Source organism: Rhinopithecus roxellana, chromosome 7 (assembly GCF_007565055.1).
Source record: "Rhinopithecus roxellana isolate Shanxi Qingling chromosome 7, ASM756505v1, whole genome shotgun sequence".
Classification (NCBI taxonomy): domain Eukaryota; kingdom Metazoa; phylum Chordata; class Mammalia; order Primates; family Cercopithecidae; genus Rhinopithecus; species Rhinopithecus roxellana.
Window position 1 is genome coordinate 72,555,658 of NC_044555.1, and position 27,753 is coordinate 72,583,410.

General features: G+C 43.2%; 2 protein-coding genes across 5 annotated transcripts in view; one reads left to right on the top strand and one right to left on the bottom strand.

The window, feature by feature from the left end:
* PUDP (pseudouridine 5'-phosphatase) overlaps positions 1-3,700 on the bottom strand; it is a 174,857-nt gene extending 171,157 nt beyond the window's left edge. Inside the window, exon 1 of one of the 3 annotated variants that reach the window (XR_004058446.1) lies at positions 3,561-3,700. Coding sequence is in view for 2 of the 3 variants with exons in the window: in XM_030934724.1 (XP_030790584.1) it covers positions 3,561-3,624 (64 nt within the window). In the remaining variant the exon portion in view is untranslated. The remainder of the gene's footprint in view (positions 1-3,560) is intronic. The other 2 variants (XM_030934724.1, XM_030934723.1) reach the window with 2 other exon arrangements.
* The window catches only part of STS (steroid sulfatase), a 205,733-nt gene continuing 180,555 nt past the window's right edge, over positions 2,576-27,753 (top strand). The window contains exon 1 of one of the 2 annotated variants that reach the window (XM_010354943.2): positions 2,576-3,110. The gene's annotated coding sequence lies outside the window, so the exon portion shown is untranslated. Of the gene's footprint in view, positions 3,111-3,335; positions 3,592-27,753 lie in introns of those variants that run through there. The other variant, XM_030934721.1, reaches the window with a different exon arrangement.

Genomic DNA, 27,753 nt, shown 5'->3' on the forward strand with positions numbered 1-27,753 from the left:
CATGACTGTCAACTGTCTCAGGCAGCCCACAATCCCATCAGTACTGGGCTTGGTGATCCCCACAGAGACCCTACCTCCGTGCCCTCTTAGTGTCTCCTGGGCCCCAGACAGTGAGGCAGGCACTTACAGTCTCAAGTGCTATTATTTGGCAAGGAGGAAGCTATGGGAGTGCAAGAAGGCACAAAAGAGGTCTTCATTTTACTATATAAAGGTGAAGTAGAAGTCACTCATTAAAATCCTGCAATCTGGATTTATAAAGATATGGTATATTATGGTCAACACTGCAAATGTTCTTATTACCCTTCGCAGATCTACCTTATTATTTTACGATATTTAAGAATTTGGAAATAAGCTTATTTTCCTTTGATTTTAAAAGGATTTTAAATAATTCTGTGTTAGACTCCAAGAAAACCACATTTTACACATACCACATTTTACATACACCAAAACTCCTAATTCTGAATATTCTTAATACCCATCTTCTGCCTGGCTCTCCCAGCATAGCCATTATCAACAGACATCTTGAGTTTCTCCACAAAGACCTAGACCCATGCTGCCCAAGCCAGTAGCCACCCACCAAGTGAGGCTACAGAGCGCTTGAAATGAGGCTAGTCCAAACTGAGATGTGTTGTACGTATAAAATACACACAGATTTTGAGGACCTAGTATCAAAATTAATGTCAAAAACTTCAATGATTTTCTTATATTGACTTTGTATTAAATAATATTTTTGATACATTAGGTTACATCATTCAAATCAATGTCATCTGTATCTTTTTACTTATTAAAAGTTGCTCCCCAAAATTTCTACCTGGCTCAATTCTGTGAGACAGAACTACTCTGGACAACAAACTATCTTCTCTTTTAAAGAAATTGGGACCATCTTTTGTGTTCCTAATTTCGGTTATTTACAAAAGGAATCATCTTCCCTGTCCAGCTGCTGAGATACTGTTTAATAATTGTCATCATCTTCTTTCAAAATCATCCCAGTTTTTAACTAATCCCAGTCCCCTATTCTCTTTCTCTGAATGGCATTTGAGAGCAAAAATTATTAATATTACCTAAATCATAACTGACTGTTACCTTGGTCATGAGAAACAGAATCCAAAGTGTTTTTTTTTTTTTAAAAAGGACAACTAACAGCATCGTACATGTCAAAAGCATGCGAAAGTGTCCCGGCTTTCTTCCTGGTCAACATTTCCTCTAAAATCTCCATTTACTTCCTCCTTCTCCTCTGATTAAACAAGCTTCTCCTCTAATGTTAACAATCCTCCATGAAACTATTCATTTTCAATTTTACTTCCCCAAGTATGCAAGTATTGGGGCTAAATCGACAAACAGAACTTCCTAGGAAAATGCATTCAAAATTCCCGAAAAACAGACCTACTGTAAAACAACTCATTATAATTTGATAATATATTGTTATGCAAACAACAGATACACTGAAGTGAGGTGCTGAAGAATGAGAGCAGGCATAATCTGGTAGATTAAAGTGGTACATTCTGGAAAGCTGTGTTTTGTATTTATACATTTGATGAAAGAATGGGATAAGCAAAGGTATATTTCCAAGAAAGTTTTGCAAGGCCTTACCACCTCAAAGAAGAGGTAGGGCAGGAAAGGAGGAAATGGGCAGAAAATGAGGGAGGGGAATAAAAAGAAGTAGGGCTTATTTTTCCAAATAGCACTAATTCTTGGTTATCTGACTAGATCAGAGGATTGGGTAACAATGTGAGGTCAATGCTTGTAATGCCATTTAAGTCACATTCATCACTTCAGGGCATGGTTATGTGCGAATCTAGAATCAGAATTAGGCATCAAGCTCATTTAGAAGTTTAATAAATTTAATTTTAATGAGACATCTTGTTTGGCATTAAAATTCATGAGACTCCCAGAACAGGTTCTCTGGACCTTTATTAGAGGGTAAGAAATTTATTTGACAATTTAGCTTCTTGACCACCGGAGTAGGAAAATTCATGTCTACAAACTATACCTATGTATCCCAGAAGCTTTCTGACATTGAGTCATTTCAAATTTAGTAGCTGCATACACCGTTGGCTCCAATTAGTGACCTCCATGGGAATTTTTTTTCCTTTGGAATGTATCAGTTTATACCTCTGTGTTCATAATATGAAAAGAATGGTTTCTGTGTGCCTTTTTAAAAGAAAACACTGCTAGTGAATCACCCAGCAATATGATGAGCAGAAACAAGGTCACATTCACAATTTAAGATGAGCTCAACATCATTATATTTAGAACGGGATCAGTCCAGAATCGGTTCTCAGCTTGGCTTATTAGCTGTGTGACCTTGGGCAAGTAGCTTTACCTCTCTGAGCTTCAGGGTTTTTTGTTTTTTTTTTTTTTTAAATTACTGAAATGCAAATACTTCCTCCTAACTTGCAGGGTTTTGAAATGAAGGAATGATATACGTAAACAAGCAGGTCAGCTGTCCATACAGAGTATGCAGACATGTTTATAGATATATGAAGCCTCCTGGTGATTATGTGTCATAGTGTTGTGTTGAGGATTTGGGTATAGCTCAGCATAGTTCTGTCTTGAGTTAAAAACAGGGTTTTATTCTTTGAATTCTACTTGAATTCCTCTTGGCTGGTGAAGTTCACATGTGCTATGACTGACTACCTTAGTACACTGCCAAGTGTTTCTTAATGCCTCGGATTGATAGAGCAGCGGTTCTCAAACGTTCACGCACTTGTTAAAATGCAGATTCTGATTGGGCAGGGGTAGGGTGGGGCCCTAGCTTCTACATTTACAAGTGGCCCCCAGGTGATGTCCCTGGTGCTGGTCACCCTAGGCAGTCAGGCCACTTGACAGACCTTCTGTGCCTCTACGCTGCTGACGACGCGGGATAATTCCTTATGGTTGCATAGGGCACTACTCCTGTGCACTGCGGGAAGTTTAGCAGTATCGCTGGTCTGGACCCCACTAGATGCCAGTGACCCCATCACTCCACGCCAGCTGTGACAGCCAAAATGTCTCCTGACATCGCCATTGCCAGATGCCCTCAGGGAGGCAAAACCGCCAGGTGGAGAACCGCTACCATGTAGGATGCTACCATCAAGGTGCGCCCACAGCAGCAACCTTGGAGCAGGCAGGCAAGTATCCTCCAGGCTAGCTTGCAGACGAGGAAACTGAGGCTGGGCACCGCTCAAGGTCGCACGCCTGGGTAACCGAAAAGACAGCGCGGAGGTCCCGCCGCGCCGCACTCTGCGGAGAGAACGCGGAGCCGCGCGCCCGCCCGGTGGTCCCCAGGGACCGCGCCCACGTGCTCCAGCCCCTCCGGCGGCCCGCCGACCGGAAGCGGGTGCTGGTGCCGCGTAGACGCCGCGGCCACGCGCGCCCGCCGGCCCGGACATGGGCCCGCGGGCGCTCCCGGCCGCCGCCCGACTTCGGGGCCGGCGGGGGGCAGAGCGCGCGGGAGCCCGAGCGTCCCTGCTCGAACACCGCCCCGCCGCGGCCCCCCGGTCGTGACGTACCCCGCGCCGACCGTTCCCACGCCCACCCAAGACCGCCCTCACGGGAGGCGGCGGCCGCACACTACCCACCCAGAAGAAGTCCGTCCATGTCAAAGATGAGGTGGGTGACGGGCTGCGGCGGGGGCGCCGCCATGGTGCCGCCTTCTGGGTTTGGGTGGGGGCGAGGAGGAAGTGCGCGCGCACCCGCCCGCCCCGCGCACGCGCACGCGCACTCAGGGCCTCCTCGCGCGCCCGGGGCCGCTCTGCGCACGCGCCGCCCGCGGCCCCTAGCCCGGCTCCGAGTCCGAGCGTCCTGGGCTGCCTAATGCCGCTCCGCGCACGCGCACCTCGGGCTTTCGCCGCAGCAGCAGCCGCAGACCAGGGATGCGTCGCGGGCCGGCGTGATACGTTTACCCGTATCAACTCCTCCTCACTTCACACCCGGAATCGGTCCAAGCTACGCAGTCAGCGGCCGCGCAGAGCCGAAGGGGCAAATTCACTGCTTGACTTGAATGAGGAAAGAGGGACAGTACAAGGGACTGTCGAGTGGGGAGAGGGGGTTGAAGATTCTCAGGGTGGGATCACTGCTAGCCATCAGGTTGCAGACAAACGGCCTTGGTCACGAGGTCCCTGGGTGGGTTCGCCCGAGCCGCCAGCCCCTGGACCGTGGGTGGGTTTTTCTCAGTTTCGCTTGCCCGCCTCCCTGCGGTCCTGGACCGCGACGTGAACCGGCAGCCGCGCATGCGCAGTGTGCGGAGAGGATGCACCACCTCTGTGCCTGCATCTCTGAGCGTCCCAGGCTGGTGCATTGTCCCAGAGCAAAGCCAAGCTGCGCAAGGAGGATGCTGAAATAATACTAATAGTCAACATGCCTTGCTGGTTATTCCTTCTTAGGTATCATCTGTCTTTTGGGCTGCTCTGAGTTTTCTTCCTTTTTTAACTTTTCAAATGCCACCTAAACAGCTTTCTTTTTTTTTTTCCCCTCTTGCCATCGTCAGAAAAATACTTTTTTGTCCCTGTTTGTATTTTGTGTTCGTTTATGTGGTATATTCACGTTTAAGGACAAGGATTGGACCTTTTGAGAAGCGGAAATAAGAGTTTTAAGACTTTAAAAACGTGAGGGTGTGTCGGGCGCAGTGGCTCACACCTGTAATCCCAGTACTTAGGGAAGCAGAGGTGGGAGTTGCGGGAATACTTTGAGCCCAGGAGTTTAAGAACTGTCTGGGCAATATAGCGAGACCCTGTTCTCCACAAAAGGGGAAAAAGACTAAAACAAAACAAAACAAAAAACAGGTGTAAACATAAGGATGTATTTCTAGTTTAGTGCCTACATGGTGGATGGGGGCACGCCTGGATTCAGCAAGAATTATCATCTATGATAGACAAAATGTATCTGTGTCTGTTTCCTCCTGGGTAAAATGGAGGTGATAAAGGAGGTGAGGCAGGCCAAGCCCTTAGTACTAGTGCATAATATATAGTCAATAAAATTATGTGTTCTTACAACTGGTGCTATAAGATAGCTTCCTCCGTTTAATGCAATCGTGATTTCCCTTTGAGGACACGGAATTTCAGAGAAGGCAATTTATGAGCCAATTAGGAAGGGACTTGTGACTCAAATACAGTCATTCATGGTTTCTGTATTAGTTTGCTACAGCTGCCATAATAATGTACCACAAACTAAGTAACCTAAACAACAGATGTATATTGTGTCACAGATCTGGAGGCCAGAAGTCCTAGATGAAGATGTCAGCAGTCTTAATTCCTTCTGAGGGCTGTGAGGAAAGGACCTGTTCCAGGCCTTTCTCCTCAGCTTGAACCTGCTTTCCTTTCCCTGTATCCTGTCCTGTTGTCTTCCCTCTGTGTGTGTCTCCGTGTCCAAATTTTCTGCTTTTTTAAGAACACCATTCTTATTGGACTAAGGACCACCCTAATGACTACATTTTAATTTGATTACCTCTGACATGATCCTGTTTCCAAATAAGGTCACATTCTGAGGTAGTGGGGATGAGGACTCCAACATATATTTTTGGGGAACACAATTCCATAATAGATGCGTTCCACACACATTGCTGTGGTACCTACAGTAAGTATGACAGTATTTTCCACCTGGAGTCTTTAGAATTCTCCCTCCCAGTTTCTTTCCATTCTCTGGAAGCAAATGGATGCACACATGTCAGAGTTACTGTTACTTTTTTGGTATCGTAACCACCTCACATTTCTGTTTACTCATTAAATTAAAAAAGAGTATTTTTCTGTTTCTTTTCTTTTCTTTTCTTTTCTTTTTTTTTTTTTTTTTTTTTTTTTTTAGTGAGACAGAGTCTCACTCTGTCACCCAGGCTGGAGCACAGTGGTAGTCTCTGCTCACTGCAGCCTCAGCATCCCGGCTTCAAGCGATTCTCCTGCCTCAGCCTCCCGAGTAGCTGGGATTACAGGCACCAGCCACCACACTCAGCTAATTTTTGTATTTTTTAGTAGAGATGGGGTTTTACCATGTTGGCCAGGCTGGTCGTGAACTCCTGACCTAGTGATCCACCCACCTCAGCTTCTCAAAGTGCTGGGATTACAGGCATGAACCACCAGGCCCAGCCAAAAAAGAGTATTTTTCAAAGGAAAAAAGGCCCCAGTCCCATTTTGACGAAATGACAGGGCCTCACAGTGATTGTGGAAGAGACAGATTGGGAAACCTTAGGTACTTCAGCTCTCCACAGATGTGAAAACATGCTTCACATTATTTTTTTAGAAGTCTTACTTTCCATACTTTTCAGTAACATCACTTCTATGCATAAGATGGAAGACTCCTCTTTGCTTAAAAAAAAACAAAAAACAAACTGTGTGAATGCTTCTCTGTCACAAGCTAGTTTGGAAAAGAATGAAATTTTGTTCTAGCAATGTGGTTTGTACACATATAACAAGTTAGTTTTCAGCTTTTCATAATTCTCCAACAGCCAAAGATGGACAGCTTCTATGCTGACAGGGATGCATTTCCTTCCATGAATTACAATTTACTTTTGTACAATTGTGTTTTCCCCATGGGACAATAACTTACTTTTCCTGACAATTTTAAGATACAGTAGAAATGATCCAGTAAACTATGGTACGATGGCATCAAAAGCATATTAACAGTGGAACAGATAAACAGACGATCTTCTTTCACACAACATTCGTGTGTGTATATATATATGCCATCCTGTATGAAGTCTTAGCTTATTTCAACTTCCTTAGTTTGTTGTCCTGGTTCCTGTGTCTCTGTGCTTTTGTTATCTGTTGTATTTGGTTTCCAGTCTGCTATATCTGTTTTCTGTGAGCCCCCTTTGCCCCATTATTCTCTTTACTTTTCTGGGGTGCAAATCTTGCCCAGTGTAGATGGAGGGTAACAGGTTGGACTAGGGACCATCTTTCTCAGTGGCTGTACACAGTCCACTTTTCTTGATGATGCTGAGAGACCAGAAAGCTCTGATTTCATCTGATGGGGCCTCAATTTGAGCTCCTTGCTGCAGACTTACCTGCCTTCTTCCCCTATATAGCTGGCTTAGCAATGTTGACTTAGGAAGTCTCTTGCTTCAGAGGCACTGAATATTCTCACCCGTTCCTGCTGCTGGTTTCCTCCCAGCCCAGTGAGCTCTGGAAGGGAGCCTGATATAAATGGCTGAATTCGCCACTCCTGGTTTTGTACTCTCGGACATATCTGGTACTTTTGTGTGGGGAGGGTGATTGTTTTTGAACCCCTTCACCATCAGAGTACAGACTGGCTCTGAGCGAGAGGTCCGGTTCGCTTCTCTGCAGTGGTGGATAACAGATGTGATCTGAACTGCTAGTGCCAGTATCCGCTGGGAGCTCACTAGAAATACAGAATCCCAGCTGCCACCCCCAGACTGACCGACTCAGCATCTGCCTTTCAACCAGGACATCCAATGGTCTAGACCATTGACCCCTTCCTGGGGTATACCAGCTACTTCATTGTGGGGAGGGGGCTTAGGATTATTATTATTGTTGTTATTTTATTTATTTGTTTATTTTTTGAGACGGAGTCTCGCTCTGTCGCCCAGGCTGGAGTGCAGTGGCGTGATCTCGGCTCACTGCAAGCTCTGCCTCTTGGGTTCACACCATTTTCCTGCCTCAGCTTCCCGAGTAGCTGGGACTACAGGCGCCCGCCACCACGCCCCCGGCTAATTTTTTTGTATTTTTTAGTAGAGGCGGGATTTCACCGTGTTAGCCAGGATGGTCTCCATCTCCTGACGTTGTGATCCACCTGCCTAAGTCTCCCAAAGTGCTGGGATTACAGGCATTAGCCACCGCACCCGGCCAGGATTATCATTTTAATGTAAAGAAGTAGCAAATGTGTTAAGTTTACCCACATTTATTTTTATTTTATTTTATTTTTTGAGACAGGATCTCACTGTGTCACCCAGGCTGGAGTGCAGTGACATGATGTTCGCTCACTGCAACCCCCCCACTTCCGGGTTCAAGCAATCCTGCCACCTCAGTCTCCTGGGTAGCTGGGACTGCAGGTGCCCACCACCATGCCTGGATAATTTTTGTATTTTTTAGTGAAGACGGGGTTTCACCATGTTGGCCAGGCTAGTCTTAAACTCCTGACCTCAAGTGATCCACCCACCTTGGCTTTCCAAAGTGCTGGAAGTACAGGCAGGAGCCATGGCACCCAGCCCTAACATTTAATATTTGTGTGAACACTGGTCAATGTTCTTGTGTCCTGGTCTTTTCTCCAGGTATCCTTACAGGGAGGAGGGGAGACATCATTGCTTTCAACCATTTTATTTGATTTCAGCATAATGCAATGTACATATTAAGGTAAAGTGTATTTACGGTTTATATTTTTTAATTTTTAAATCAGCTCTCAAAAAATGGACAAAGGGATCAAAGACATGCCTATGAAAATAATAAAATGTAGCTTCCAGTTAATAACAAGAAAGTAGAAATTCCAGCATCAGCTTTATAGCCTTCACTAATGATTACAGATCATGTTTCGTAATATCCGTAATGTTAGTGCCTAAGTAGACACACACTATTCTAAAATAGCACATGTGAAGGGAGGATGTGTGCTTCAAAAATGTGGAGAAGTGAAGCATGTGGTCAGACCTTACCACGAGTTCGAATTTCCTCTGTCCTGCCAGGATTCTCGCTGACTAGACATAACTGGACATCTGAGAGAGGGGCTCAGGCTTCATCACTCCCCACCCTTTATCATCATATTGTTCTGGGATTTAGGGCTCCTGACTCCAAACAGTTCCCTCCTCATTTGCCCCTCTCTCTGTTTCTCCTTCCCTCCCTTTCTTTCCTCCTTCTCTCTTTCCCTGTCTTCCTTCCTGTCCTCCTCCTTGACTCCCTCCCTCTCTCCTTTCCTCCCTTCCTTTCCTTCTTCTTTCTTTCCCTGTCTTCCTTCCTGTCCTCCTCCACTCTCTCCCTCTCTCCTTCCTTCCCTTCCTTTCCTCCTGTCTTTCTCCTGTCCTCCTCCTTGACTCCCTCCCTCCCTTCCTTTCCTCCTTCTCTCTTTCCCTGTTTTCCTTCCTGTTCTTCTCCTGCACTCTCTCCTTTCTTCCCTTCCTTTCCTCCTCTCTCTTTTCCTGTCTTCCTTTCTGTCCTCCTCCTCGACTCCCTCCCTCTCCGCTTCCTTCTCTTCCTTTCCTCCTTCTCTCTTTTCCCATCTTCCTTCCTGTCCTCCTCAACTCCCTCCCTCTCTCCTTCCCTCCCTTCCTTTCCTCCTTCTCTCTTTCCCTGTTTTCCTTCCTGTTCTTCTCCTGCACTCTCTCCTTTCTTCCCTTCCTTTCCTCCTCTCTCTTTCCTGTCTTCCTTTCTGTCCTCCTCCTCGACTCCCTCCCTCTCTGCTTCCTTCCCTTTCTTTCCTCCTTCTCTCTTTTCCTGTCTTCATTCCTTCCTGTCCTCCTGCTCGACTCCCTCCCTGCTTCCTTCCCTTCCTTTCTTTCTTCTCTCTTTTCCTGTCTTCCTGTTCTCCTTCTAAACTCCCTCCCCCTCTCCTGCCCTCTCTCCCTCTTTTCCTTTTTTCTTTCCCTCCTGACGTTGCCTCTAGCGTAGCCTCCTCCCTCCAGGACCTGTGAGAGGTTTGTGCACCCATAATGGATACAACTGGGGATGTCAGCAACTTGGGCCTTTGCTGTGTCTTGCACCACATTCACAAAGAGGGATACCCACTGGCCCTGCCCGCTGAAGCTTCTCTCCTTGAGTGGAATCACAGCTGGAGCTTACCACGCAGAGTGCTCTGTGCCATCTCTAATGTGTGCCTTGTGTCGTCGCTGCTTTTGAATAAACCACATGCCCACCTGCAAGGCTCTGAGTTCCTGTCACATCTTATGCAAGTTGCTTAGTGCTCTGGTCACTTCTCCAAAGTGTTTATAAAGGCCACATGCTGAGAGTCTGAGATGAAAGAGTGAGTAGTTTATGGTTAAAGTTGGCTCATTGTTTCATAGCAACTGTGGTAATAGCCACCAGCCCTCAAACAATTAGAATGTGCTTACAACTTTATGAATGATCTCTTACTTCATTGACTCGGCAAGTTTGCAAGGTAAACAATGGAATTCTTCTTCTTATAGAAATAAAGAAATGGAGCATGAGGAAAGTCAGGTACCTTGCCTCAAGTCATATACCTGAAAATGGTCAGGGTGGAGAGTTCAACCTCTGTTGGTCTTCGTTCCTCAAAAAGAGCCAAAAGGCAAAAACTATCTATTAATATGTTTCATATATGTTTTCAAAATTTCTTATGTTGTGCTTAAACAATCAGGACCACGACATGAATAGATAATATCAAAATCAAACACAAGAATGAATGTGCAAATAAAGGGGAAAAAAGTATTCTAGAAACCACCAGCAAAAAAACGATAAGGAAAAGGAACCTTCAGAAAATAAACAAGGAACATTTGTTTTCTTCAATTCTGATATCAGTATGGCCTATCAGTGATAACATGGTTCAACCAGTCATTTCTAGGATTGAAAATTTTCGCCTTTATTTTACTTGCACCCAGCTCCTGTGCTGCTTGGTGCAAGCTAACATCTGGAGGGAACAGAAAGCTGGTTGCACAGCCTCTCCCTTCAGCTTCCCCATGATCACATAAGCCTGGAAAATGTGCTGAATGAGTCCTTGCCTCCTCAATTCGTAGCCATGTGTTCATTTGAAACTCTCCCATTTTTGTGGTCAATGATCTTCCCATTTTTTTTTTAACACAACAATTCTCAGACTTACTCAACAGGGGCCATCACACATGTTCTTTAAAAAGAACATAATATCTCCTTCAAACACACTTTAGAAATACCAGATTACTGTTAGGCATAGGGTCCATTCTGACTTACATTCTGCCTTACCAACTTTCTCGAGAAGCAATCATTCAGTAAGGCTGTGGGATTTTGCCAAGAGAGCATGACACCAAACACATTGGAAAAGCAGAGTAAATTTACAGAGAAAAATTCAGAGAATGAGAATCTTAGGTACCTCAAATAGTTAAGATTTTAAGAATCTTAAAGGGAACAGAATATGTTTATATGTATATATGTATACCATACATATGTTATATAAGCTATATAAATAATATATTGGTGTGCATGATTTTGATAAACTTGAGGAAATGCCTTTATATATAACTTCAATATATTTAGTTTGTATATATTCACAAATGTATATGTTAAATATTATATTACAAATAATGCAACTGCATGACTTTAAGAAAGTTAAGAAGAAAGATGATTACAGTAGGTTCTCACTTGTTCGGAGGTCTTTGGAAACTGTGACTTTAAGCAAAGCCATGTATAACAAAACCATTTTTTGTTCTCATCAACTTTATAACAAAATGATGTTGAATGAAACAATCTGCTGTATATCGTTCCCCTTAAAGTTGCAATTTCCAAGAATCAGCCAGGTATGGAGGCTCACGCCTGTAATCTCAGCCCTTTGGGAGGCCGAGGCCAGTGGATTGCTTGAGCTTAGGAGTTCAAGACCAGCCTGGGCAACATGGTGAAACCCCATCTCTACAAAAAAATACAAAAATTAGCTGTGTGTGATGGCATATACCTGTTGTCCCAGCTACTTGAGGGGACTGAGGTGGGAGGATTCCTTAAGCCTGGGAGGTTGAGGCTGCAGTGAGCTCTGATCGTGCCACTGTACTCCAGCCTGGGTATCATAGTGAGAACCTATCTCAAAAAAAAAAAAAAAATTCTGAGAATCTATTGACGTTGTTAAGTTAGGAGTTATTGTATATATGATTTAAATGTACTTAATTTATTACATATATACACATATATAGGTGCATGCATGTGTGGGGTTTTTATTTTTAGCTGGCTCTTCTCTTTGGATGTATGTGTGGTTCTAACAAACTTCAGGCGAAAGGCCTTTATATATAATATATGTGTATATATATATTTATATATAATTGCATAGGTTTGAGAGTTGTTTAATAGGCTAAGTGAAGTAGATGGGTCAAACAGGTACAACACATGTATTTTGTTCTCTTGTGGGCACATTTCAATTGAATATGTTTATTGGCTGCTGTTGTATTAGTGCATAAACAATAACATTTGGAAGCATCTATTTCAAGTCAATTTCCTAGGGCCCTTTAAACCACTCTGAAAGAATCTTAGAGGCAGTAAATTTCCATGACTCCTTCCTCTTGGAGTAAACTAGGATGCCAGTTAAAGAAAGGTAATTTAATAGGACTTAGGTTTTGGTTTAATAATAAAGCTATAACTTGAAACATGGAAATGCAGTATAGCAAGGAGAAGGCTGTGATTAAATCTGCTCCTGAAAAATGGAAAGTGAATGATAATTAAAAACCAGAAATATGCAAAAATACCCAGAAACTATTCATAATTTTTCGTGTTCCTTCTTTGATCTACCCCCAACCATGTTTCATGTAACACACATAGGAGGAATTCTGGGGTTTTCCATGTGTTTTTGCCCTTTCCTGTGCCATAACCTTTACTTTAATAGATAAGGAGGGGGTCCCCAAACCAGAGATTTGAGAGCACTTTTGATGTTTTAACGTTTCTAGAATTTATGAAGCTGGCAAATGGCTTGGAGAAGAATAGTTGAGTCCATCCTGAATGTATACAGAGCTCGGTGCTGTTTGTCTTGTGCAGTTGTGGATGTTGCAATAGGGAGACTGTAAACTGGATTCTGGGGCTCCAGGTCTCTTCCTTCTGCATGGCTAAGAGGAGAACCCTTCTGTGAGCACCGTGTTGCTCTCATCCCACTTGTCCGATTTGCATTGAGATGCTTTTTCCTTGATTCAGGGCCCTAATTATCAAGCCTTGACCTTTGCTCATGCAATTGCTGCATGTCGAGTCTTTGAGAGTGAGTGTTCTCTTGCTTATCTCTGATTGCACGTGTCCTTCTTCTGTGGTACTCTAGGATTTCCCACCAACAGTCTCTCTATTGGGTTCTTTCTGGGTACAGGCCCAAGTATGAAGACATGCCCAGTGTTACCTTGAGGGTTCCTGTGCAATGCCTCTGATGGTTGACATAGTTATAGGAATGTCAAATATCAGGTAGGTTCAACTCTGAACAATTTCATTAAGCATCTATACGAATTCATATACCAAAGTCTGTGCTTTTCATGATCTTAAAGCACAGTAATTTTCATAGCTTGTAAAGTAAAATATTTTTACTTCTGTTTTCTCAAAATTGCCAAAAAGGATCATCCATTTCTTTTGGCCAGGCACCATGTCCTGCGACATTATATCTAATCAATAAAGGGTTATTGATCAGAGGGGCCTAAGATGTATACTTCTGCCTGCCTTACTGGTGAGAAAGCTGATGCCCCAAGTGATTAAGCACTTTTTGGAGGTCATACAGCTAGTGGGTGCTAGAATCAGAATGCCATGTCTGTCTGACTCCAAAGTCCTCCATCCACATATCAAGACAAATTATTCTGGGGAATATTTATTGTAACAGGATACTCACTTGACAGCATCGTGAAATGAGATGGAAAAAAATGGCATCCTATAGAAATTTTCCATGTAGATAGCCAGGAACCCTATGGATCTCTGGCCTCACAGCAACGAGAGAAGTGAAGGCTTATGAAGAGGTTTATATGGCATTATAGCCCTACCTCTTCCCCAGTGGAGTTAGGCTTTCTTTTTTCTTGTTTCCTAAATGAAATAAAAACAAATGACATGGCATGCATCTCTCTTAGCCTCAATCCAATGTTGAGGCTTCAGCGACACTCCTCAGAAAGGTTGATATTTGATTGTGCATCTCTTGGGGGACCTAGGTGGGTGGCACCTGATCCCTGCCACATCTACTCTAGAGACTTCTGATCTCGAGGGCTAGGAGGAGTTGATTTAGGTTGCACTTTCAGAGTCCCTCAAACAAATATGCATGACCAGATAACCTTAATGATTTGGACTTTTGCCCCACAAAATCTGGGATGAGGAGGAGACTCCAGCAGAGTAACACCACTGGAAAACCAGTTGGAGGAAGAGACGACATCGCCCGCATCTCCGGAGTTGCAGATGGGGGAGATCCAGCTGTCCTGGCTTCCAAGAACTTAAGAAAATGCCCTTCAGGTTTGCCTGAAATCTTCACATGATAGCGCCAGTGAGAGAAGAACCTTCTGCTCCTTTTCGCCTTCCTTTCCTGCTACTCTCCAAGTGGAGAGATCTGTAACCACAGCAGGGGAAATGAGGGAGGAGGACAATTGAGAAAGCCAGAAGCTTCCCCAAGTGTGCCTTCTGTTTCAGGACCACGAAAAGCATGCCTTAGCTGGAGATAGGGTGGGGAGGAAAGGAAGTCTTACTCTGGAATTAAAGCTGCAGAGATTTAGCATTTCATTCGACATTTAACTTTGATCTTGAAAGCATTCAGTGACCAGAAACATCATGTGATGTGCTGCAATTTTGACCACTAGTTGGTATAAGACATTTCTGCAATGAGTAAGTTTTATAGAGACCCTGGGAGACAAATCGTTGCCTTTTGGTAAAATCCAAGTCATATTTATTCATGTTAAAATACTTTTCAGGTTTCAGCATGCCCAGATCCTTGGTTATTATTGAGAATAGAAAATGGGCTAACACCGCTACTTTATATATTATTTGAGTGCCTACTGAGAGCCAGAGGCACACAAAATAATTAGAAATAAGCAATTTTTTATTTATAGAAGCAGAATAGTGAAAGCAAAGACTCAGATGAGGCTTTTTTTTTTTCTTTCTCCCTTTCCTTTTTCCCTAAATGCTGTAAAAACAAACAACACGAGGAAACTAATAAAAGAGAAACACTGGAAGTTATTTTTACTGGGGTATGATTTTCCCCCAAGGTGTGTGGTCAGAAGACTGCCTGCTGTTTCATCAGTGTTGATGGGACACCTCCCTGCTGAGTGGTAGCCCTGCTCATTGCCCAACCCTGTGGTGTTGACACAGAGAATGAATTCCTTGGGGCTCTTGGCACCATGTTGTATGTGTAACTCACTTAACAAACAGGCTGGCAAGGCTTAGGTGCATCAGGCTCTCGACAGATCATTAAAAACAAAACCCTTGCTCTTCTCATCCTAAACCCATGTCCTATGTTGTTGTTCATTTAAAAGTAATCATCGCTGTTTGTCTGTCCCATCCCACCATTATATAGCCTTCCTCTTCTTCCTCAACACACACTCCCTTTACTTGCTGCGCACCGTGCAGTGCAAAATTCAGTGCCCACAGGAAGTCCTCTCAGTGAACTCCTGATTGTTTTCCAGGTTAAGGAGTCAATAGGTGAATAAGGATTGCAGTTCAGTATTCAGGGCTGGCACCCAAAGCTCCTCCAAAGTGATGAGTTGGTGAAGGAAGTCCAGCTTCCCTCTGAGTGATGTTAAAAACGTGTGGGGAACTGGGGGAGAGGAAGGCCAGGTGGAGAAATACATGCAGTTAAATAACTTTTTTATGATAGATTCGCTGATTACTCAGTGATGACTTTATTGCCAATGATGCTCCAATATAACTGCCCAGGCTGTCAAATGATCATTCACACACGATGAGCATTCGGCTGGGATGCTTGTCCGATGTGATGGTATAAGAAGCTGTTTGAGATCCTTGAAGGAGACATACAAAGTATCTAAGTCTCCCAGTAAGGAGCCCTCTCTGGAAGTCTTGTAAGAACTGGTGAGTTGTTAAATTTTTAATATGATTGTTAGTTTTGCTTCTCTGCTGCTAAGATGTTGAGATACGTGATGACAGAAAATTGTTTACAGGGAATATTTACTTTAGTTGCACTGCTTCAAAGGAAGTCTGAAGGTTTCTATTTCTTTCCCTTCCTGGAATAGCTCAAGAGCAGCATGGTAAGAGTTAAGTGAATAAGTAGAAGAGCCAAGTCTTTGCTCTGGGAGGCAGAGTTTTAAATTCTCTTCTGTGGGACTAATCAAAGTTCGTACATTTTTTATCTGTAGTGTTACGTTAAAGAAAATATCTGTAAAACCACCTACAACAATTTATCTAATATGTTCTCATTTGCTCCTTTGCCCTGAAACAAGACTGTCTATAAGGAGAAGAAAGTAATTGCCAAATAGTTTGTCTTTGTGGATTAGAGTGGTAGTTTGAAAACACAAGCTTGGTATAAAGAATACTGGAGTTTAGAGGAAAGAATCCTAAAAGGAAATGAGCAAATGAAGTGGTGCATTTTGTGCTATAGTTTATACAAAAGAGAAATTAAATCAATTAACCTCATGTATGAAAACACTGGACCCACTGCTTCTTAGTTAGATACAACGTCTATGCCGGAGATGTCTTTGTCATCCAATGCATTCCCTGAAAGATTGGCATGATTTTAAGCTTTCAACTTACTGCTTTTCTAAAGGATAAATTTGAGAAGGAATTGACAGTTGTTTCACTCTTTTTCGTTTTAAATATACAGATTCAATATCTGTAGTGTTAATGTATCCTAAAGAGTGGAAATATGTATCCTAAAGAGTGGAAAAAGAACATATATGCCTACTTCTAGAGGGGCATACACATAGATCTCCGAGTTTATCCTCAGGACTATGCATGGAGTCACATGTTTCTTTCTGTTTTTTTTCTTTTTTTTGAGACGGAATCTTGACCTGTCTCCCAGGCTAGAGTGCAGTGGTGCAATCTCAGCTTACCACAACCTCCACCTCCCGGGTTCCAGCAATTCTCCTGCCTCAGCCTCCCAAGTAGCTGAGATTACAGGTGCGTGCCACTGTGCCTGGCTAATTTTTATGTGTGTGTATTTTTAGTAGAGATGGGGTTTTGCCATGTTGGCCAGGCTGGTCTCGAACTCCTGACCTCAAGTGATCTGTCTGCCTAGGCCTCCCAAAGTGTTGGGATTACATGCTTGAGCCACCGCACCTGGCTGAAGCCAAATGTTTCTTAACAGGTTATGTTGGTTTTAAGATGTGGTGTTTATTACTGCACTTTCTACAGTATGCTTGTGTATGTAAGATCATCTCTATAAAAGAACTAGGTTAACTGAAGAATGAGTATGTAGTTCAGAGATCAGTTACTGTTTTCTGAAAAATTATATTAATTACAGAAAATGAACATCCAAAAACAATTTAACTTTTGCAATGCATGCCGTACATAATCTAGTAATTATGAGCCAACCAAATTGATGACTTTTCTCCCAAAGAGAGATGCTAAGAAATCCCTTTGATCTCTTTCAAGTAAACTCTCTGTTATCTTACGAGCAATTATAATGAATTAAGATGTCCAGTTCTTGCTTACTTTACTTCTTATCAGAGTATCAACATATTTCATGTACACATCAGTTTTGTCTTCTGTGCCAACCCAAGCAGACTGAGTTGGAGGAATGTTAAAAATAGTTTTCACTGAAAATAATATTGAAAGTGTTGAAATTATTTTACAGAAAGTTTGCTCCATTTCATGTCATTTACTGTAGGTACTCTTTGTCTCCAGGAATGCATGATAATGCTTTACTGAATACCCTGTGAATTGGTGTCTATAGTGACATTACTATTTGCCAACTGAGAAATTGCCCCATATTCATTTCTAATGAGATTATCACATCACAGCTGATACCAGGAGATAATATAAAAGCTTTCAGTGCATGAAAAAAAAGATAACTCCTCTTTGCATTAGAAACCTAAATAGTAAATGTTGAGCGTCCCTTAAAAACTTGAATAAAACGAGCATTAAGAGTTTATGGCCAAAAGTCCTAAGCTATGTTTTCCAGACCAGGTTCTGTCACCATTGTTTTGTTTCCATCTTGTCTTCTCCTTAAAATTCCAGACTTGTTTGGAAATTAACCCCTGTCAAACTTGGCCACTAAGTCAACAAGCACTTCCCCAGTGCCCCAGGGTCACAGGTAACAGAGGATGTGGCAATGATGAAGCAGAAGTCCAGTCTCACCTCAGGTGTTTTCTATGAAAGAAAACAAGCAGTATAAATACTGCAAGTACCAATGTCAATGATAATTAAACGCTTACTGTGAGAAGGAAGTTCAGGGCAGAGACTTGGCACAGGGCTAATTAGGAGAAGCACCTTCAACTGTGAGGTCTGGGAGAAACCCCAGGGGGATGGAACAGAGCTGGCTTAGGGGCCCAGGTTCCTCTTGGTGGTTCCAAGACTGGGAGATGTTTAGTTTAGAGCTAGATATTGGGACGTTCTGTTTTACAATGAATTTGTCTGTCCAGCGTTTCCCCACGGAGGCACTGTTGGTCGGTGGGGCTGGGTGATTCCTTGCTGTAGGGGCTGTCCAGTGTATGGTAGGATGCAGCAACCCACAATATCTCCAGATGTTGCGAAATGTCTCCTGGTAGGTAAAATCCTCCTCCCAGATGACAATCTCTGGCCTGAAATAAGCATTTAAAATGTGTAAGACTGGCCAGGCGCAGTGGCTCATGCCTGTAATCCCAGCACTTTGGGAGTCTGAGGCAGGTGGATCACAAGGTCAGGAGTTCAAGACCAGCTGGGCCAACGTGGTGAAACCCCGTCTATACTAAAAATACAAAGAAATTAGCTTGGCGTGGTGGTGCGCACCTGTAATCTCAGCTACTCAGGAGGCTGAGGCAGGAGAATCGCTTGAACCCGGGAGGCAGAGGTTGAAGTGAGCCAAGATCGCACCACTGCACTCCAGCCTGGATGACAGACCAAGACTCCATCTCAGAAAAAAAAAAAAAAAAAAAAAAAAAGTGTAAGACAGAGCTTACTTAGAGCAGGGTTTGTCAACCTCGGCACTGCAGACATTTGGGGCTGGCTCACTCTGGTGGTGGCTGTCCTGTGCACCATGGGGTGCTGGGCATTATCCCTGGGCTCCACCCAGCAGATGCCAGCAGCACTTCCCACCCACTGCTAAGTTATAACATCCAAGCTTGTCTCCAGATATTACCAGATGTTTCTTGGGTGGCAAAACTGTCTCTTGTGTAGAATCACCAAATTGGAAACAGATAAGAACTGGCATCTGGGGTTACGGAATAGGTGTGGAGATCATCGTTTTGAGTCTGTTCTCAGCTCTTTTTCCAGCTGGCCAGGCAGCTCTGTGTTTTTGCTGGAGCTTGTCACAGCTGGTTTGACCTGGGTCATTGGGCAAGCATTCCCTGGGTCTTGACTTGTCACCTCTTCTGCCTATGAGGAAACTCTGGAGCTATCCACATCCAAGTGACTTGGCCAAGGTTCTGTTCAGCATAGGTGGCTTTTCCAGTACCTGACTTGTTAGCCCACAGGACTTTACCACTTCTTTTTAAATCTTGCCTTCAGAAATATAGGTTTGCAATCCTTTGTCCATAACCAAAAATAGAAAAGAAAAACATTGAAAACCTAGTTTTTCTAACATACTTGGCAGTGACACCAGCTCGAACCAACTAACATAAAACTAATAAAGTGAAAAGTCTTCATTCATCCCACAGATTGTGGGTATTCATTTTGTTTCACTGCAGAACTTTTTTTTTTTTTTTTTTTTTTTGAGATACGGTCTCATTCTGTCACCAGGATGAAGTGAAGTGGCTCGATCTCAGCTCACTGCAATCTCCGCCTCCTTGGTTCAAACAATTCTTCCACCTCAGCCTCCCCAGTAGCTGGGACTACAGGTGCCCGCCACCATGCTCAGCTAATTTTTTTGTGTTTTTTGGTAGAGACAGGGTTTTCATGTTGGCCAGGCTGGTCTTAAACTGCTGACCTCTGGTGATCTGCTTGCCTCGGCCTCCCAAAGTGCTGGGATTATAGGCGTCAGCTACTGCACCCAGCCTCACTGCAAAACTGTTAACATGGGTGACCACAGGCTGCTGTCCAAGACTTCGCTTGAGCTATTATATATGACATGAGATATTCACCATTTCCTTATAAAACCCAAAACATTCTGCATTCTGACACACACCTTTTCTCAAAAGTTTCTATCTCAAGACTATGGACCTGAGAATGTAATTGCAAGTGGAAAAGGGTTCATTCTTAACTTCTGGTGACCTTGACCACCCAATGGTGCTGTTGTTTTTTGGTTTGTGGTGTCATAATGTGCTTCCTTGTGTCCTCGGATGCAGCTTCCCTTATGTAAAACCTCCTTCCTTTTCTGTACTCTCTAAGCTTTAGAATAACCTGAGAACACTCAGGAACTGTAATGGAGCCAGAAAAGCTGTGCAGAATAGCTGTGTCATTTGGTTTTGGGCTTAGTTGTAAGTAGCTCCCAGCTGCCACTTCCCAGGGAATTACCTGAGATGCAAAGAACCATTTACACAAATCTGGGGGACAGAGTTACCAAACCTGGGGACTCCGTGGCTTGGGGCTATTAAACCAAAAGACATTTCTTCATTTTTGAAAGGCTAAATTCCATTAAAAAAAAAAAAGAAAAGAAAAGTCCGAGCATGGTGGCTCTCACACCTTTAATCCCAGCACTTCCAGAGGCTGAGGTGGGTGGATTGCTTGAGTCTAGGAGTTCAAGAGCAGCCTGGGCAACATGGCACCACCCCATATTTACAAAAAATACAAAAGAAAAAAAAAAACAGTCAGGTGTGGTGTCCCATGCCTATAGTCCCAGCTACCTGGGAGGCTGAGGTGGGAGGATAGCTTGAGCCTGACAGGTTGAGGCTGCAGTGAGCAGTGATTGTACCATTGCACTCCAGCCTGGGCAACAGAGCAAGACCCTCTCTCAACAACAAAAAATAAACAAACAAAAAAACAACCACCAAGTCCTTATTTGGTTTGTTAAAAAGAAAGAAAAATTGTTCTTTAGTGAGTATGGGTACATCTGGGACAGAGTTTCTCATCCTCTGCACACTAGATATTTGAGGCTGGATGATTCCCTTTTGTGGGATGGGCTATCCTATGCAGTGTGGGGTGTTTAGTGGCTTTGCTGGACTGTGATAACCAATATCTACCTCCCAGCTGTGGCAGCCAAAAATGACTCTAGACATTGTCCGACATTCCCTGGAATGCAGAATCACCCCTGGTTGAGAACCACTGGTCTAGAAAAAGCATTTTAAAAGGAGTAACAGCCCGAGCATGGTGGCTCACATCTGTAATCTCAGTGTGTTGGGAGGCCAAGGAGGGCGAGGAGATTGAGATCAGGAGTTTGAGGCCAGCTTGGACAACATAGCAAGACTCTGTTTCTACAAAAAGTAAAAAAATTAAAAATCAGCCAGGTGTGGTGGCTCACACCTGTAGTCCCAGCAACTCGGTAGGCTGAAGTAGGAGGATCCCTTGAGCCTAGGAGTTCAAGGTTGCCATGAGCTGTGATCACACCACTGCACTCCAGCTGGGTAACAGAGTGAGGTCCTGTCACTAAAAGTAAAATAAAATAATAATAAAATAAAAATAATAATGCAAAGCTTTGACTTAATCAGCATTCTCTGCCTTGATACTATTGACATTTGAGGCCAGATCATTCTCTGTTGTCAGGAACTGTTCTGCCCACGCTTAGTAGCATCTCTGGACTCTACTCACTGGATGACAATAGCAATGTCCATAAATTGTAACAACCAAAAGTATCTTCAGACATTGCCAAATGTTCCCCAGGAGGCAAATTGGGCCCTGGCAAGAACCGCTGGTCTAGGCTAGTGCTGTAGTCTACAGAGTCATATTACTTTAACTTTGTGTGGTGCCTCATATTTTACAGAAAGTATGAAAGTATTTTCTCTTTCTCTCTCTCTCTCTCTCTCTCCCTCTCTCTCTCTCTCTCTTTCTCTCTTTTTTTTTTTTTTAAATTGAGACAGGGTCTTGCTCTGTCATCTAGGCTGTAGTGCAGTGGCATGATTACGGCTCACTGCACCCTCAACCTCCCAGGCTCAATTGACCCGCCCACTTCAGCCTTCTAAGTGGCTAGGGCTACAGGTGCACACCACCACACCTGACTAATTTTTGTATTCTTTGTAGAATCGGGGTCTCACCATGTTGCCCAGGCTGGTCTTGAACTTCTGGGCTCAAGTGACCCACCTGCCTTAGCCTCCCAAAGTGCTGGGATTACAGGCATAAGCCATTGCGCCTTGCTGCATTATCTCATATTTTGCTTCATTTAATACTTTTCTCTTTCAGCCCTGTGAGGTATTTTTAAGTCCCATTTTTGTGGGTGGGAAAACTAACCTCAGCAATCTATACAGTGTGTCACAGAGTTTTGTTTGTACCCTACCATGTTGCCAGATATCACATGGATGACTCAAGGATCGGGATATGCAAAGCCATTTGTCTTAATTGGCAGACTGGATCATATAAAATAATTTACATGATACTAAATAGACACCACAGTCAGCTATATGAAATGGATTCCAGGAACTTCCAATTGCAAATTAGCTCATGTGACTGATGAATTACTTAATCTAGGAGGTTATAGCTGCAGGTGCCTAGAGCTTGCAGGTTGCATGACTCAGAAGGTTTTTAGTTGGACATAATGGTGACCCAGCACAACCTTGCTCCAACCTAGAAAGGGATTTTTCAGTTGCATATGTGGGAAGTTCACAGAATTAAAGAGAAAACCATGAACCAGGAACGGTTGTCTTCAAGACCGGCTGAAAATTCTTTGTAAGCCTGATTGACATGACCCATAGCTACTACCTATGGCTCCAGATGGAAGCCACCACTGTATCTGAAAACACTTGGTTTTACATTCTGTTGAAGTTTTATAGTGTTGGTACTATTTTATGTATATTTGGGATTAGATACTGTAGTCATTCTTTATCACTGCAGAGCAAATTACCACAAACTTAAAGACTTAGAACAAATACCCATTGAGGATCATACAATGACTGTGGGCCAGGAGTCTAGGCATAGCTTAGCAGGGTTCTCTGCTCAGAGTCTCACGAGGTTGCCATCAAGGTGCTGTCCAGGTGTTGGCTGTGTTCTCACTCAGAGCATTGGGTCCTCTTTCAAGCTCATTCAAGTTGTTGATAAAAAAATTTATTTATTTATTTATTTATTAAGAGACAGAGTCTTGCTCTGTCGCCCAGGCTGGTGTACAGTGGCAGGATCAAGGCTCACTGCAACCTCTGCCTCCTGGGTTCCAACGACTCTCCTGTCCCAGCCTCCCAAGTAGCTGGGACTACAGGTGCACCACCATGCCCAACTAATTTTTGTATTTTTAGTACAGAGGAGGTTTCGCCATGTTGACCAGGTTGGTCTCAAACTTGTGAGTGCCAGGGACTGGAAACCCAGAAGGTGATCTTAGAACTCTGCTTCCCACAAATGCCTTTGTGTGAGTGCACCTGGGAACTGAATTATAATGTAGGGAAAAATGTGTTCTGAGAACCAGATAACCTAATGGCAAACAGACGTCTGGGGGAAACAGATATGTAAGATTGACTTTGCTTGCCAGTCTTGACTCTAGTTAGCCAATGTGAATGTCATTGATTTATATTTGATGATAATAAAATCATGAAAAATCCCCTATATAATTGAATATTTTATTCTTGTCATGACAAAGTCTCCAGCAACGCATCACAGTAATTTTTTCCAGTTGCTCAGGAATGTGTCTAGGGACTGTGGCTCCTCTGAAAACAGGATCAGAGGGCATCCCTCATAATATGTGGGCAGGTTTCTGGGGATGGCTCATGCTTCCCTGCACAGAAGGTAATCCCATCAAAATTCTTCCTCTGTTGCTCTAGGTGATGGATGAGCTGTGCCCCTCCTTTCCCTGCACCCAGGCCTTGCAGTGGGATGTCATCTCTCAGTGATTGGGAATTCTTCCTCGAGCACCCTCAAGTCTCCTTTCTCTCTGTCCTTACCCAGGATGTTCCTTAAAAGAACAGCACAGATGCCTAGGTCTGGTGCCAGGCTGGCTTGGTTGAATTGCTTACCAACTGGGCAGTGAGGGTCCTTCCACTCACAGTAGGGTTTATTTGTCCACATTTCGTTTTGGGGATATCATATCATGCTAGTGATGTCAGAAGGCTTTACAGTATTAACAAAATAGCTTCAGCTTTGATCATCTCTTTTCTGAATTTTTTTATCGAGATGAAATTCTTATAAAATTAACCATTGTAAAATGTACAATTCTGAGATATTGAGTACATTCACCACATTAAACCACCATCTATCTGGTTCTACAACGTCTTTGTCACCACCGAAAGCAACCCTATACCCTTTAACAGTGATTCCACATTCCTCCCATCCCCCCACCCCTAGGAAACTATCAATCTGCTTTCTGTCTCTATGAATTTGCCTATTTTAGACACTTCGTAGAAGTAGAATTATACACCACGTGGCCAGATGAAAACAGGATCTCTGGGGGATCAGTGCTCTCCAAGAGGGATCTCTGACCTTTCTTTTCCCATCTGCCCTTTCTCTTCTCTCTTCCTTTACTGAGCATAGTGTTTAAGGTCCATCCATGTTGTAGCATGTATCAGAATTTCATTCCTTTTCATTGCTGAATAATATTCCATTATGTGGATATACCACATTCAGTTTATCCCTTTGTCTTTTACCTTTTGGCTATTGTGAATAATACTGCTATGAACATTGATGTACACATACCTGAGTTCCTGTTTTCGGTAGGATTTCTGGGTCATATGGTAATTCAATTTTTTAAGGAACCACCATACTGTTATCCACAGCAAGTTTTACTATCTCTTAGTTTTTAAAGTCCTCCCATTATAGATGATTCTCACATTTGATTGAACATCCCACAATTACAGTATCTCCTGCCAGAACTTGTGTTGAGGAGAAAATAGGTTTGGCTTAGGAAGGTGCAGTTAGCAAAGGCTCCCTTTACTTATCAACATTTCTGAGACTTGTTTGTTTGCCCTGCAGCCTGTTGGAAAAGGCAGTGTCAAAAGCAGCTCTGATCAAGTCTAGAAAAACTCATTATAACACATGGGTGGTGTGTTTGTTGATCGGGGGGCCAGGGGGTGGGTGTGGTTCCCAGAAATGGCACCACAGAGGGTGAGCTGACTTAGTGCTCAAGCATATAAGAGGCAGGCCTTGTAAACAGTGCAGAGAATGTGAATTTACAGAACATATGGGCTTTATTTCTCTGTTCCCGAGCAATTTAGTTCTGGGTCCTTTGAGGACACTGATTAAATGGTCATATAAAACTATCACAGATTATAGGGTCTTGTTGTAGAATAATTCAATCTGATGATTGTCACCACCCCAGAAGACAATAGGGCAATATTCCCATACTGCAGGTTCCAAGAAATATGATGAGACCTAGAAAAACGTGACTTCTTAAAAATATATACAGGCAGGAGGTAGGAATGGCGATTTACAGCAGTGGGAATGGAGGCTCTCACTGGAGTGAAGTGTTCCAGAACTGATGTGGGGTTGTGGGGGGTACAGGGGGTGTCGAACAATATGGTAATTTAATAAAAACAATTCAATTGTACAACTGGGTGAATTCGATGCAATGTAAAATGGATCTCAAAAAAAAAGCATGTTTTTCATCAAAATTATTATTTTGAGACAGGGTTTCACTCTGTCACCAGGCTGAATTGTAGTGGTGTGATCTCAGCTCACTGCAGCCTTAAAGTCCTGGGCTCAAGCAGTCCTCCCACCTTAGTCTCCCGAGTAGTTGAGATTACAGATGTGCCCCACCATGCCCATTTAATTTAAATTAAATTAAATTTTAAATTTAAATTTTTTTTAATTTAAAAAATTTTTAAAGTTTTTGTAGAAATGAGGTCTCACTATATTGCTCATGCTGGTCTCAACTCCTGGGCTCAAATGATCCTCCTGCTTCAGCCTCCCAAAGCACTGGGATTATACGTATGAGCCACTGTACCAGACCTACATTATTTTTAAAAAGAAAATGTCCTAGAGTTGCTGGGAATGTATGGAATTTCTTTAAGTATTTAACAAAGGCCTCCAACAGTCACTATATTGATTCCTCCAATGGATCTAATCAAACATGTAATTAGATGCCACATATATTCCACAGACACCATTGTACTGGGGGATGCTTCACTTCCTATTAATGGCTGGGCAGTCTCTGCCCATCCCCTGGTACAATGAGCCAGTCATGGGATATGCAGGGTCATATGATTGCAAGGTCATGAAATGACTCAGAGGCCTCCGCAAAACCAGGTCCAGAGGAACCCGCCAAATCCATCCTGGAGTGGCTACAGTTTGTCGCCACCTGTTGGTAGCTCTCTACTCAAAGCATAAAAATCTACAGGGGCAGTTCTGCCTCTTGGGGGCTGGCTCCCGGAATCCCGGCAGTAATTCCAAGACTCTCTGAGTTGGTGAGCTGAATCTGCTCCTCAGCCTCAACTTGGAGGTAGGGCCAAAAGAAAATAGGGTCTGTGGGGACTCAGCGTTTTCCAGGAGGGGTCTCTGACTTTTCCGTTGCCACCCGCCCTCTCTCAGCTCTCTAACCCCAGCTTCTCCCCGAAAATGTCAACCCCAGTCTTAGCCTGCCCTGGTCTTGGGACAGAAATGAACAGAGGATGGAACCAATGGCCAACCAGCTTCTGAATATTCAAATTCCAATTATTTGAGGAGCTGTTATCCTTGAGTTTACTGGACTAACTTATATCCAGTGGAAAGAGCCTCTCTTGCAATCCCACGTCCTCACCGTCAACAAACACAATTGCACCCAGCTGATAAATGATGCGATTTGGGATTTTATTAGCCATAATAGCATAGAAATGGCTGAGTGACTAATTGCGAATTATTTTCCAGCAAAAAGTACTCCTGGCGACTGCCCAGACATTAATAGGAAATGAAGCATCGCCCAGTACAATAGTGTCTGTGGAATATATGTGGCACTTGTATATTAGATTAGATCCATTGGAGGGATCAATATGGTGACTGTTAGAGGCCTTCTTTAAATAATTAAAGAAATTCCATGCATTCCCAGCTACTCTAGAACTATTTCTTTTCTTTAAATAATATTGATGAAAATCATGTTTACAAGTTTTTTGAGGTTTATTTTACATTGCATTTAATTCACCGAGTTGTACAATTCAGTGGTTTTTATTAAATTATCAAGTTGTGCAGTCATCACTATAAACGAGTTTGGGAATATTCTCATTACCCAAGTGAGATTGTTCAAGCCGACTGCTGTGAGTCCCTATCCCCACATCCCACCTGAGTCCCTATCCCCACATCCCACCTGAGTCCCTATCCCCACATCCCACCTGAAGACATTTTTAAGAAGTGACATTTTTTGGGGCCTCATCATATTTGTTTGAACGCAGGTCATGTGAACTTTGCCCTCTGGAATGTTGATGATCATCAGATTGGATCACTCTGCAGTGTGACCCTACAATCAGTAACTGTGTTATAGGACCATAGAAGCAGCATCCTTAAAGGACGTAGAATGAAATTGCTCAGGCATGGGGAAACAACACCCATGTGTTCTAGAAGTCCCCACACCCCTCACTGTTCGTGATGCCTGCCTGTTTTCCGCTTGAGCACTGTCAGCTCACCCCTCTTCTGCCATTTAGCCTGGCTTCTCTTCCCACTTCTAATTACAGTCATTTTCTACAAATCGCCTATGGAATTCATTCCTGTACTTAGCCCCTTAAGACTGATTTCTCTTATAGACAAGTCAACACCTGTCATTGCTTGTGTATCTTAGGCTGCTGTCATTTGGAGATGTGCATAATTATTTCAAAGACACAGCTAATAGAAAGAGTAAGGGAAATATACTGAATGTTGGCACATTACACAGTTGTACCAAAAAAAGAGCAAATCACAAAGCTTTAACTTAGACATGGAAGCATGTGGGGTATGATTGAGTAAGTATTTTTAAAAGAGAAAAGAAATCCAAAGCAGTATAATTTGGGAATATGCAATAAACCACCAGGTCTGGTTCAGGCAGTGAATAAAGAGTTCTTACCTACAAATAACAAAATTGGTAAGAGGCTTGATCTGTTGGTGATGTGGGACTTGACAGGTGGGATACCTGTTGGAAGTCTTGTGCAGCTAAAAGCTTAAAATCTGATCAGCTCTTTTCTTT